Consider the following 15174-nt stretch of genomic DNA (forward strand, 5'->3'; position numbering starts at 1 on the left):
ACGAATAAATTTGTCAATGTCTTGTGCAACAAATAAAAAAGATGTGTATGTGAATATTCGTTATCACAACAAGATAAAATCTTTACCGGAGTTCGTTAGTTTACAATTCCGGGGACCTTTGAAATCCATTACTAACTAATATACTAACTACTAATATGATATGCATATTACGATAGGTAGAAAATTGAAGTGTGGAGTAGTAGGTGGAGACCTAGACCTAACTTATTAACTAAAAAAAATCGTTACCTGTATAAACTATCGTATAAAAAATTCAAATTCATCAAAGTTTTACAATCCACACAGGCGTGGCGTGGCGCTAGACTCACTTTATAAATTAGTAGTAGCCCAAAATTGACTAATCAAACACGGAAATAAACGCTCACAATATAAATACAAAAGACAAGCATAATTTAATCTATGAGATCCTGTCAATATTTTAGGGAATCTCTTCGTCGTCTTTCATTTTTGATGTTTGAACAACCTCTTGTAAAAAGTGTTTTAATGATAAGGTAAAGGATGCGAAAGAATAAAATCCTTTTAAAAAAGAGTGCTTACATTATTTGCTCACAACAACATACATTCCAATAGCTATACAAAATATAAAATTTTAGTCAAATAAAAAAATAAAATTTGTAGGAAAATAGTGTAAAATAGTTGCAACACAGTATATACGACAAATTTTACATTTAAGGCTATACAGAGTATAGACAAGTACTGAAAAGGACTCAGAAATGTTGTTATCCTGAGGTCAAAGACCGACATTAGGATGAGTTCCGCTTTACCTTTGACTTTGATACTTAACTCTTCGTTAGTATTCGGTGTGATCGGTGGTGCCACCGCTTGGTTGATATAAGCATAAGCATAAAATTAAGAATAAATTATTACCGCAATAACTTTATTTAATACCTCTTTTACACACATCTATTTATTCAATAATTTATTACCCAATTTATTGGCAGCATTACAGCATTACACGTACCAATTTTTTGTTAGTGCAAATAGCTGTTTATTCTTGATGCTTGTGCATATGCGCTGCAGTACTGCGGAGCTCTCAAAAACTAATTGTTATCTAACTAAAATGTTAAGATATTTTCTTTTATAAAGGAACAATTCGCAATTCCTATTTTTGTGGCGATTGAGATTTAGATAAGTTGAGTTCGAAAAAAAAGCAAAATCACTAAGAGGGACAACTAATAGTTGGGTTATGGTTCAATTAGATTCTACTTATTAGATAGATGCACAGAGACAAAATGAAAATGTGTCAAAGAATAGGCCCTTCAGGAACATGATGAGAGCGATATGTACTTACTTAGCTTCAACTCTTCCACCACGTATAATTTGATTAATATTTACCAAATAGAGAATAATTAAGTTAATTAAGCAATAATAATAATAAAATAGGTACAATCAACTAACTTATTATTATTATCAAAAACGTTAATGATGTAAGTTAACAATTTAATTAAGTACCTCGTATTTTCACCCCTGTTTTGTTTGTAATAAAGTATTTATACTGGCACTGGCACTGGCACTGGCACTGGCACCGGCACTGGCACTGGCACCGGCACTGGCAAAAACGCATTCGTCTTTTTTCGTCTGAAAAAGGAACATGCCATTGACCATTGGAATCAAAAGCCATTTTTGATGAACGTGGACCCATTCTAACGTTCTGTGTTCTGTGTTCTGTGTTCTGTGTCTAAAATATAAAGAAAAAGAAAAGTGGTTTGACTTGAAATGATTTGTTTTTATTAGTTATTAAATTTAAAAAATCAGATACCAGAAATGAATGAAATGAATTGAATTGCGTCACATACTGGGAATTTCAGGACGCTGACGTCTACAGTGATGAAGAAATATATTTGCATTTGCTGCAATTAATTATTAATCAAGATATTTTTGTTGCAGAGAAAGTGTATTTTTTTCAGAGAAATACTCCATCCCGTTTCACATCCGTTTCTTGTTTTAGGATTTTCTTCATTAATCGAAGAGTCGAATCTGAATTTGTTAAATCCGCAATATCAAGCAACAAATATAATTTTAAGTTTTAAACAGTTATTACAATATCTACAGACATTACAGTTGGTCTTGAATTTTTGTTTTAAATGGACTTTATGAGTCTCTTGTCATATTTAGGGTACGTGCATTCCAACTGACAGTTAATTAATTTTAGTTTACGTTGGTGGTCACAGCCTTCGTCACAGCGAACAGCTTTCGCAGAACTACTCAGATCTTTCGTGCATATCTGTCGTAAATTCTTCGATACGCTGTATCGATATTAATAATTACCAGGGTTTGAACGGATCCTCTCTTCCACCTCTTGGATTGGATTTTTTTCTGGATCTTACTTGCGTCATTTTCAGGACAGGTCGGACTCGTACTAAGTAGTCGAATTTTCTTAAATTTCTTTAATAACATGTTTTACCCACTATGTCGGGAATTTTTAAATTATTAAAAAAAAAGGTTTCATAATCATATTTGTACTATTTCTTTTTAATTTCGGCAAACAGTAATATCCCACGACTTGACTTTGACTATGCCGAACGAAACTACCAAGAAAGTACAGTAAGTAATCATTCACGATGAATTAAAAGACACATGACCTAAAATCTGTTTTTACACGCATCAATTTGATGGCTAATTTGTAATCAAATTTATTATTCAATTTACTGCCCATAATTTATGTATTATACTTAATTTAATTAATTTTTCATAAATTTATTATAAGTAATTTTAGTATCGGCATATTTTCTGGTCAAATGCACTTGCACATATCACATGTTATTATTTCTAAAGGTTAAGTTTAAATATACTACCTATATAAATAGATTTATGTAAAAATTAATTAATAAGTTCTTTTTAATGTTATTTTTATTGCATAATATATAAAATTATTCACTTTGAAAGAAAAAACTGAATGGATAAACGGTACATATCTCGAAATCTATCGATCCTAGTGACATTTACAAGCTTTTCCTTTTTACGATTAGAAACACAAATATTTAATAATAATAATAATAATAATAATAGACAGACTGGGCAGTAAAGTGTTTTGAAAATATTTTTTGAGTTAGATATGAACAGGGAAAAATATAGGTTTTTATAAATTGTTGATTTACTATAATGTGCCTATATTCTCCTTGTCAACATCTTCTTTTAATTTTAACTCATTTCTGTTTGAAAGAAAAATAATAAAATTCAATAAGTCAATAATTAAAATATTGTACTTACTCAAAATTAAAATCATATTTTGTTCACCCAAATATTTTTATTTTTCTATTTTATATTGAGCAACATTTAGAAAATAGTATTCAAGTGTCTTGTTTTCTGTTTTCTGAAGTGTCCTTGTCTATTAAAAATATGGTATGTACTGATGATAAATAATATACACTGTTCCAATAAATTAACTCACCACCTATATTTTTATAAATATAGTTTTCTAATTAAGTAAGACTTTTCGAAAGTGTGTAAAAGTTATTGCAAGATGTTGATGAGTTTTTTGTTTTGTTATTTGAAATATACCGATTCTGGTAAATTAATACAACAAGATACTGCTGCAACTATTGCCGCATCCATTTCCCACATGTTTCAACGATACATGAAGACTGGTGACAATTTCTGTTCAAGTTTGTTTTTTTTTAGACTTTCAGACAGAATTTTGCGACAACCGTCCATCCAATAAAAGTATTTGATTCTCCTTCTCCAATACCATTATGAATTTGATACGTGATAATACGTGTTTAAGAAATTGATTTAGTTTTCCTTGCCCATGTTTCTAAATTACGAAAGTATCATCTACGCAGTGATACCAATAGAAGGTTTGTGTTTGGAAATCTCTATTTCCTTTGTCAATCAGATATCATAGAGACTCGAACCAAACCATACCTTTGAAGATAATTCCTATAAACAGCCCGAACATATTTAGATACTCAAATAATGGTCATGAAAACCTTAACAAGAGAAGTTTCGATTATTTATTTTTTTAAGTATTATTATTGTTAATCTTATTTTTCCTCTATAAGACGAAAAATAGTTAATGTGAAAAGAAAATAAATAAATTTTATTTGTTTATTCACACGACCTTCATTCACTCACATACGTATGACGTATGTATGTATTTTTCAACAATAAGTATTAGATCTATTGTAGATTGTAAGTATGTTCATAAGCCCGTTACCAATTAATTAGAAAATATGATTACTTACTAGTTATATTTACCAATTAATTGTTAATGAGCTCATGGACTTAATAAGTATTATAGAAATAATATACATATCTGGAATAGTAGGTCTATATAAATAAATTATAAATTGGAAACAATTATACAAGACTATAAATCGGCAATTTAACTCATGATATGTGTGATGAAGTCTTTGTCTTAACTAATTAGAAGTAATAAGAAGTAATGCAATGTTTTCCCAAAAATCAATTAGGTTTCAACGATACAATGATAATATTACGCCTATTAAAATGCTCTGACCATCGTGACCATCACTGTGCATGTGTCCCACATTTTTAAAGATCCACCAAAATTACTATGACTCATACATACTACATCGCTTATTCCGAGAACCATATGTTCATTACTATTTCAATGGTAGCATTATTATTGTTGATATTTCTAGATAATGGTACAGTTCTAAGTTCACAGTCTTTATGTGGTGATGTTGTGACGTTTAGTACCATCTCTAATCGTTCTCAAACAAACAAATAATTATTATGATTAGAATACTAACATAATATGCAAATTTGTAATAAGAAAATTCTGAGATACTAATTGCTGCTCTAATCTGAACTGTTATCTCCTAAAGTTGTTCAAATTCTAATTAGAGTCAAGTAACATTTCACTGAATTTTTTATATTCTTTTAGTCTATTAATTTGTGATAATATTCAATTTTCACTAATTACTGTCGTTTATAAATTTTTGAAAATAGCAATGAAAAACTAAAAATGAAAATTGGATTTTATTATAATATTATAACAAGTCTATTTTTAATCACACATTTTGTTATTTTGTTTGAATTTTTGTATAAATTAAATAATCCTGTTTAATATTTTTGAAAGAAAACTATTTAATTAAAATTCTGATAGAAACAGCATTATCTTTAATTTGTAAAAATCTATGGTCTACGATTCTACGACCGATCTATCCACCAGTGTCACTGTCTATGGGCGGGTGACAGTTCTTTATGTAGGTGTTCGGTGTTTCCGTGGAGGCTTGGTTGCATAAAAGTTGACGGGAGAGGCGTTCATGTAGATTATCAATAAGACTAAATACAGTTTGTTTATCGGCCAGAAAAGTTAATTAAGTTAAACTATGGATCTAAATTTCTCAGCATTCCAAGAACCCCGAGGGGTTATGCGCATCTTACATTTTGTACGTATGTATTTGTGATCACATCAATAATAAATAAATTCTTAAAATATATGACTCATTTAACATTAATTTTGCAATACTGGGCACATTTGTAAACAAACAGAAATTGATTATTTTAATAAAAAAGCAATATTTCTTCTTTCAATTACTTATTTTGATGATGATGATTAAAGTCATCAGTCAGTTTGAAAATTTAGATAATGCCATTATTATAATATCTAAACATATATGAAATACAAAATAATACGTAAATAAGTTATTTCAATTTAAAGGTCTGCTGAAAAAAAGGAGGAGCCCAATTTAATTGCTGACTGAATTATTTAATCATTAAATCCAACATGCCAAATTAAAAGTTACTTATTAGGAAGTTCGGAATATGTTATCAGTCAATATATACATATCAATAATCTGATTTGTTTTATTAGTAAATTGTTAATTATATTAATATTAAGGGCCCAATTATGCACAATAGAAAGGAAGGTTTAAATTACAAGTGTTGTCGTACATATGTTGACTGTTAAATTAATTATTTTAATACTGTCTACACATTATTACACAGCATAGTCTGAGATTGCTTCATGATGTTTATAATAAAGGTACAATTAAAGAATAAATCAATAACTGTTTTTTTAGGTATTCTCAATTTGCGCCTTTGCTACCATAACGGACTACAGCGGGCACGTCACTGTTACTTGTGGCAATCGTTCTACAAATTTTGAATATGGTTACCCTTTTCAACTGCATCAGAACAAGACTGTAGCGCCTAATTGTACAGCTGCCATATTAGGAGATTTTTCTTCGGATGCAAAGTTTTTTGTGGCTACTGGAGTTCTAGCAATGTTGTATGCCCTTGCTATTGCTGTCGTGTACGCTAAGTTTGACAATACTTATAAAACTAATAGCCAGTGGCCTTTGTATGTATGTATTTTGTTGTTATTTTTACAGTATATTTATTTATTAATGAAATCTTTTTAGGATTTTATTTTAACTGTCCTCTTTGGTGTTTTATGGCTCTCAAGTAGTGCTGCTTGGGCAAACAGTTTAACTGGTATAAAAATAGCAACAGTACCCATGTATGGAAGTGGATGTAATTGTACCAGCAGTCAAAGCAGTTATTCTACATTGAATATATCGGTGGTATGTCACAGTTTTTTTTAAGAAAATTCAATACATTTATAAATGATCCAACAGTATCTGGGAATCTAATATTATTGTTATTTATTTATGGTTATGAGAGATATATTAGTCTTACACATAGTTACCTTGACAATATTTCAATTAGCATTAAAGTAAAACACAAATATCTTTAATAACATGACACTTATTTGACTCATATTCTCTCTAATTTATTAATAATTAAGAATTTTACAAATTTTCCTTCCTTAGATAGATGAGAAAAAGTAATGGCAATTTTCCCTGATACCCAAATAATAAACTTTGATCTTAATACATTTTATACTTGGATATGTTATTATATGATTTTATTTGTAGGTATTTGGATTTTTGAACTTTTTCTTGTGGGCAGCGGATTTATGGTTTTTGTATAAAGAAACTGCATGGTTCCCAGGAAATGCACAATCTGTTGAGGCTGGAAATTAAGATTTCTTTTAAATTTCTCTAGTCACATTATGGTTATATTTTACAAAAAAAAATCAGTATAATTTAAAATTAGTTTACCTAGATATTTCCAAATGTCAGTCATTTTTGGAGTAGTTGTTGATACTGTTGATAATACTTACTGTAATTCAGAAACACAACCAAAATATTTAGAAGAATAATTAGAAATATAAAACAAGTCACAAAACATTGTAGAAAGCAGAGTACATTATATCAATTTAGAGATGGTTAGGATATACATCCATTTTTATTATTTTAAATTTTTTATTTTTTTATCAAATTAATTTTTAATACTGTAGAAAAATATATTTATACTAATGAAATAATTCTAAATTCTCTATAGTGTCTTAGCATATCAATACAAATCATATTAATTTTAGAACCTAAGGCCAAACAGTTATCATATTTTCATAAAATTGTAATGCATTTTACCAAATTGCACTGTATTGTTATTTAAAGCAATGCTAATTAAATATTAGTGTCTCCTAATTTTTTATTATTGGATATTTGTTATTATCCTGGTCCGAAGCACAAATTACTTTTAATTACTTGATTTATTTCATTTTCAAATTCACACATTTAACACACTGACTGGCAAAGTTTGCTGAAACTAATTCTAACCAACCAACAGTATAAATGTTACTTACTTAAATTCACAATCAAGTGCAATTTGATATTATGTATTTTAACTTACCAAATGTGCTATTGGCTCATACGTTGCCACGTAATTTTTACACCATCATATTTCTTAAATTTTAACAAGAGGATTAGCAATTTCGTATCATTTAAACTGTGATTAGTACTCCTATAAGACTCCTATTTGCTGAATTTTTTCCTTTTTTATCTTTATACAACGTCATTTTTTTATTTTAGAGGCTTTACTTATTAACCATTTCCCTTAATATTGTTGTCTTAATTGTATTTTGATTAAATATATTTACAAATGAATTATGTTCATTCACATAAACTGATATTATCCAGATATTCAAGTGATGTTTTAAAGACATCACTGAAATAATTATAGTGATTACTATCTGTTTGAATAAGGAATCAGTGAAAGAATGTGCGTAAATATTGTAAATTAGAATCTGTTAGTTAAGTTTTATTTTTGAGTTATACAAGTTTTTTTCACATAATATCTTGTTTTATGTTTGTTATTGTTAAGTTAAGTTCTGTATAGTACATGTTTTGAAAATAACAAATATGGAGTAATTGAACATACAGAATAATTAAGTTCTTTTAAAATTAATACAAAAAATTGTTTTCCTCAATTTGTCAGATTGAATAAAAGTAATGTCACAACAATTCATGTTATTTAATTGCAGGATACATCTTTTTCGCTATGTATTGCTTATCTCCACAGTATGTTTGCAAATGTAAGGTTTAATAATTAAGTAACTATGGGAAATTTATTTAAAATAAATACACCACAGACCACGAAATATAGAGGAAAACAACTTTTTCAACAATTTGTCAAAACTAACTGCCAATATTTTTGAAATGAGATATTATTTATAATTTAAACAAATATTGTTTTTGAACAGACATGTGAATAAAAAATGTTAAATAAGATTTTATTATATTTTGTACATAATATTTGAGTAAGGATTTCTCTACACAACCTTCTCTCATCTCCTACAACCATTATGTAAAAAATACCCTTAATTTAATATGTATATGTTATGACAATTTTAATATCTGGGGTGAGTAAAATTACTAAAACAAACATATTAAGCCACTATCTTCTTGATAATATTGTCAAAAACAGGATGTACTACTTATTTTAGACCACTGTAACTGATATTTTGAACTAGAAGAATCAACACAAGTTATGGTAATTAAAAATTATTCCATACATAGTCCGAAAAACGTTATCTAAATACTACACTACAAACCTTAACAAGTTTTAGTCAACAAGACTTAAATCTCAAAAAGTACTGAATAAATATAATAATGGATTCACATACGTCTGTTTATATTTTGATTAAAATTATTGGTTTCATTACAATAAAATCTAATTTTTAGTAAAATAGTGGAATATTATCTCAGGAATAATTTGTTGAAAATAATTGTATTAATGGGTTGTATAAAATAAATAATTATTTACATAAACAAATGATCTATTTCCGATTTTGCCATTAATGGAATAATCCCACGAACTTTGACGTATGTTAGGTCCACGTAAGTAACGGACCCCCCAATTTCAATTCTAATGTATCCGTCGTTGATGACAATGAAAAGTATCTTAAATTCGACATCAAACATTAAATTTTTAATAACCAGTTGAAATAAATATAAAAAATTAAAGTTTGATTTTTTTTTAATAAAATGTCGAATATTATGAACTGGGTCTGTGTGAATTCTCTTTACAATTATTTAATATTTTGAGTTGAGATGCGCAGTTAAAAAAATGATTCTTGCTTAGATTTTTAGCACTTTAGCAAATTTCTTTCAAATAAAGTGAGTAGGTAGGGGTGTTATTATTTATGATTGGTCTGAAATTAGACATATTAAATATGTTCGTTCAGCGTTCCAAAGTTATATTTAGATCTTTAATTTTAATATTATCTTATTGAAAATTTTATTTTTGCTTTATTATATTAATATCTATTGGTCGATATAAAGCCTCATTCTGTTTGTAAATATTTCCGAATTTAGGTAAAAATGCACGATTTTAAGTTGATATTTATTTATACTTTATTTGCTAATACACTTCTCAAAAAATCATCCTAAAAATAAACAGTTATTTCAACATTTTCAGAAGGAAAAACAAAAACACTATAGGTAAAAAAATAATTTATTAACACATTTGCTTAATACTAAAATAATTTACAACAAATCTATATATACGTATATATGTATATATATATATATAGTATGTACCAAAACAAACTATGAATCTTGTACACAAAAAAAAGTATGAGTAATAAAAAGTATCTGATGCCAATAATAATAAACAAAAACTATTCTTAAATTTCAATGTCAACAAGTGTACAAGCATTATTTACATTAATATTGCTTTATATTAATAAAACAGTCACACCAATGTACTAAAACGTACAAACTTCATTCATACTAAAACTTAAAAATTAAAAAATTAATTAGGAAGAGTATCATACAATATATCTTTAATTGATGATGACAAATGATCAGGAAATTTGATATCAAAGCTGACTAATAGATCACCACGTCTTGATGGTTCTTTGGGAAGTGGAAGACCATAGCCTGGGATGTGTTTCACAGTGGTTGGTTTTATGGTTTCATTAGTAAAATGAAGAGGAAACTTATCACCAGACAATGTTGGTACTTCTATAGTGCAACCACATAATGCCTGAAACAAAAATAAATAATTACTTGTTGAACTGATTTATTAATAAAAATATAAATGCAAGCTTTTATTATTTTACCAAAAATAGATTGCAAGTATTTTATTTTGGATTTCTACGTCATAGTGGGTCAACTAAACAAGTCTATTTTTAGCCGAAACTTAAAAATTGAAATACTGAGCAGTTGAAACATTTTTTAGTATACTAAAAATAGTTCTACATTGCCACCTACCTGTTTGAGTGTGACTTTAGCAGTGTATCTGATGTCACTACCTTCCCTTTTAAATAGTGGGTGGGGTTTATCTCTTATGATGAAGACAATATCGGCTGGAATTTTATTTCTTCCTTGGTCTCCTTCTCTTTGGAATGTAATTTTAGTGCCAGCTTTCCATCCTGGTTTAACATTGATAGTCAAAACTTTGTCTTCTTTCTTTGTTGTGCCGTCAGGTTGTAAAACTTTTCTACTTATTTTCATTTTCTTCATGCATCCTTTAGTTATGTCTTCAAGTGACACATACAGGTCATGTTCAATGGCAGGATCTTGTAGTTTGTCCTTATTTCTGTTTGGGCTTCCATGGAAATTGAACGAGTGACTACGGAAAGCACCGCCTGGTCTTGGTGGACCTCCTACACCTAACGAAGCAAACGGATCATCCACATCCATGTCATCATCATGAATGTTGAACATTCGGTTGCTGCCTCCAAAGTCAAAGAACGTCGAAAATGGACTAGCGTTACCGAAAAATTGTGCAAAAGTAGCTCTTGGATCTCCATGGAAGGTGTATTGGAAATTGCCATTGCTGGGTCCACCTCCGCCAGCGCTCTGACCACCCTTTAGGCCCTCTTCGCCGTAAGCGTCATAAATATCACGTTTCTTTTTGTCCGAAAGAACTTCATAGGCTTCTGCCACTTCTTTAAACCGTTCCTCAGCTCCGGGGGCCTTGTTTTTGTCTGGATGGTACTTGAGTGCTAATTTTCTGTAAGCCTTCTTAATATCGTCGTCACTTGCTCCTTTTGCTATTCCCAATATTTTATAATAATCCTTTCCCATTTTGTACTAATCTGAACTATACACTTTTATTTAGTGGAGAAATGTTTAGATTTTTTAAAAAAAACTGCACACACGTCTGCACCAACCAACTGCTCAAGGATCACTCCCTGGGTCGCAGAGCCAGTTGCCTTATATATTTAAAGGTTAGGAGTTCTACATTTGGCGCGTCGCTTCTGGAAAATACTGGAAGTGCAGTGTCGTAACAAATAGGTGGCCGCACACTGATTATTACGTTCCTATCAATTTTTAAAATTATTACATGTGTAAACGGTTTCAAAAATAATTAGCTCTCAAAATATTTTCGCGGTAATAATGGATACTAGTATATTTATATATTTTCAAATTAATCATTAATAAATTAAATGAGACATGACTGCTGGTCAGTTTTCATAAACCTGTTAGGGACGACTATGCTTCTCAGCCTCAACAGCGGGACTTTTAAATTTTATGACTTGGGTATCTATCCTAAATAACATTTATTCAAAATTATAATATTCTATTTACTGGTTATAATTGTGTGATTCTATGCCAAAATTTAAAGGACCTATGAATTAATGTGTATACATTACATTACATTACATTATATATGTACCCCTTTTAGTGAATGTGGATATGACGTATCTAAAATTATTAAAGACTGGACCTGGTCATAACTTGACTTTGCCCTTTTTTTAATGTAATACTAGATTTAGTAATTAGATCGATATATACACAATTATATTATATAATTCGTATCTTGTATGAGATAACAAATTTAAATTTATTTGACAATAAATAAAATTTTACAGTAAAAGCAAACGCATTTGGTATCTTGGTTTTGGACTATACCTTATCCGATGACTATGATGCTAATAAGTACATACAAAACATCAACCCATGCAAAATTCTACAAGGACATATTTGTAATATTCGGAAAAAGTAACGTTATTATACATATAGCACACAATGGAATATTAAAAGTTATCGATTAAACGGTTTTTATAATAAATTAGGATTTTGCCTTTAAATATTCGATATAAGATTATCCATATCATTCTAATGAATGAGTATTTAACGACTATATACCACACGTTACTGATTAGTTTGTGGTTACATCATTTCCTCATCATCTACTTTATTATTATTATTATTATTATTATTATTATTTATTAAAATTATATGTGATTTGGATTTTATTTCCGATTTATTTAAAATATTGATCTTCAATTACTCTACACTATAAAAAGTTATTTTCACTATTTTCTAATATGTATTTTAGTTGTAGGTCGGTCAGTGATCAAAAACAAACATGAAAAATATAGTAAAATTATTTTTATAATAAAATTTTATTTATTGAAAAAATTTTAATTATTTTATTTTTAACGAATTTGACTAATAAAATTTTGTAATTAATAAAGATGATAATTATATTAAAATATCTATAAAAAAACATGTTTAATAGAAACATTACATTTTTCAAAATTTAATTTACTGTAATTTACATATTTTCTTGAAACTTTAATGTAAATTATTTTAAATTGACAGTTCATAAGCGAAGTGTTCAATATTATAAAGTGTTCTTTATCATTTTCAGTTCAATCATTTACCTCAAATTTAGTATACCATACCCATATGTAGCAAAAATCTCATTCTAACAGGGAAACTGTCAAGCTGGTATTTGCCCTCGAACATATGACGCGGGCGAAAACCGCAGCAACGGGCGGACTGGTTTAATCGTGACGTATCACGATTGTTCTGGACACACACGGCCAAGATTCATCGATTTGATCGCTACCGTTCGGATATGTTCATGTTAGGACCCGCATGTCTATCGAAATTCATCCGTATGCAAAGAAATAGTCACATCACCATCAAAAACAACGGAACCACAGATCGTCCCTTGTTTAAGTTCCGAGATAAAAGTTGGATTCGATCGTTGGAAACTTAAAAATATTTTGTCACTGCAATTTTTCGATGAGGAAGATAAATAATAAGTATAAATTGATTTATTTATATTGTGTAACAGGACTGAAGATCTGTTCGTAATGAAGAGTTAGTTTTTCTGCGCGTCTGCAAACAAAAGTTGCTATTTGGCTATTCAGAAAGTTCATTGGAATATTCATAGCTGTTTATTGAATCTATTTTGACAAGATCTTTGTTTTTGTTGAATACCAGGAGAATCCAAAAGTTTTCGAATGAATTAATTGTTAAACTCACTTTACATTAAGATCTGTTTCTTTTCTCTGAGGCGATTCATAGAGGCGATTTATCATTGGACTTAAATTTGTGTCCCATCAAGTGTGTCATACGGTGATCTATTTCACATTTTTAACTAGAAGATAATATCTCAGTTTATTGAAGTTTATTGAATTGGTTTATAAACGTCAGTATTAATGTGTTTCCCTAGTGGCGAGGCTTTCCTTTCTTTCTCGTGCCAAAATTAAATTTGTTTGCTTTCCAATACATATAGCTAGCATTCGAGAGAGTCTCTGTTAAAAAGATTTATCGAATTCTCGTTTCACTGCGCCTTTTGTATTTAAACGTAAGCCTATAATTAGACTAAACATTGTAAATGAGGGGGACGAAATAAACATCCTGAAGGATAAATTGTAATAATTTTTCTTGTACATTTTCTTTGTTCATAATTGAACCATTTCTTTTAGCAGAAATCGGATTATCCTTTGGCATAATCTGCAGATCGATCGATGTTAATCGATTTGTCGATTTATAATATGTTCAATTCAATATTATTATAATTTTTTACCGCATCCAGTTTGACGTTAACAGTTGTTATTATTAATATGATAATTTTATTAACTCTCTCTTGTTATGAAGAAGCTCACATATCGCTCTCATCGAAAAAAACGATGTAACCCGACACATAAACAATGAACCTCGGTATATCGCATGGCTTCCTTGATCTTCTTTACTTGCGTATTGGTTAATAAAGGAAAGGCGGCGGCATTGGCTATTGTATTCACCTTGTGCATCATTTTTTCCTTCATCGGGTGTTGGAAATCTTTAGACAATTATTTTTCCTACTAAGAGACTGATATTTATTTTCGCCATAATATTCACCATTCTGTACCATTCTGTTTGTTTATTCAAAATATTTCTTTCGGTTTAATTTTTTATATTCTTTTAAAAATGTGGTTTCTGCGCATCCCATAATGGCGCTTCTGTGTGTTTGGTGGAGTACTGAAACCTGGACATTTTCAACACAGTATATATGGTATATGGTATAGGTAAATTGATTTTATTTATTTTTATTTTCAAACCACATAAATATGGTTAAGTAATATTCAATATATTTCGGCAACTAATATTCCAAACATTTAATCCACTAACATATGTAAAATAGTATATCTGAATCATTTGTATAACAGATAAAAATAAAGTTTATGAGACATCAGCAAAACGTCTCAGAAACATCACAGGAGCATCTCAGATTAGCGGTATATTTGAGACCTATTTGAGGGCGACATCACTTTATCTAGAGCGTTTCAGACTCAAGTGTGAGCACATTGATGAAATGTATCAGAAATGGTTCACTGGATGCCTACTTTCTTCTACTCCAATAACTGCTAATAACTTTCTTATTTCAAGTAGCTGATATCTTCGTTCAGTCATTACAGATGAAGTAAAATATGGCTCTACGTTTATAATCTACATAAGCAAAGAATTATGATCTGTAGGTGTTTGTGAAATCACGTAGAATTCAATCGTGAAACGAAGTGGATAATGTATGTACATCCTCGAAATATCGACAGAGGTTGTAAACTAATCGATTAATCGACGTTGGGACTCGCAACTTCGGAGGCGTAGA

At 29.4% G+C, this 15174-nt stretch overlaps 2 protein-coding genes across 2 annotated transcripts; one reads left to right on the top strand and one right to left on the bottom strand.

Annotated features, from left to right (window-relative positions):
• The first annotated feature begins 5189 nt into the window (after positions 1–5189).
• Positions 5190–8564, top strand: LOC109597308 (synaptoporin). Its single transcript, XM_020012959.2, has 4 exons — positions 5190–5375; positions 6009–6293; positions 6351–6512; positions 6867–8564. Exons 1-4 carry the CDS (start codon positions 5316–5318, stop codon positions 6972–6974), a joined length of 615 nt encoding a protein of 204 aa, XP_019868518.1. The 5' UTR covers positions 5190–5315; the 3' UTR covers positions 6975–8564.
• A 1207-nt stretch (positions 8565–9771) lies between these two features.
• On the bottom strand, positions 9772–11475 carry LOC109597296 (dnaJ protein homolog 1). The gene is made up of 2 exons (XM_020012946.2): positions 10551–11475; positions 9772–10323 (listed from the first exon to the last, which is right to left on the bottom strand). Exons 1-2 carry the CDS (start codon positions 11367–11369, stop codon positions 10090–10092), a joined length of 1053 nt encoding a protein of 350 aa, XP_019868505.1. The 5' UTR covers positions 11370–11475; the 3' UTR covers positions 9772–10089.
• Positions 11476–15174: the final 3699 nt, after the last annotated feature.

The sequence above is a fragment of the Aethina tumida genome, chromosome 1 (assembly GCF_024364675.1).
Source record: "Aethina tumida isolate Nest 87 chromosome 1, icAetTumi1.1, whole genome shotgun sequence".
NCBI lineage: Eukaryota > Metazoa > Arthropoda > Insecta > Coleoptera > Nitidulidae > Aethina > Aethina tumida.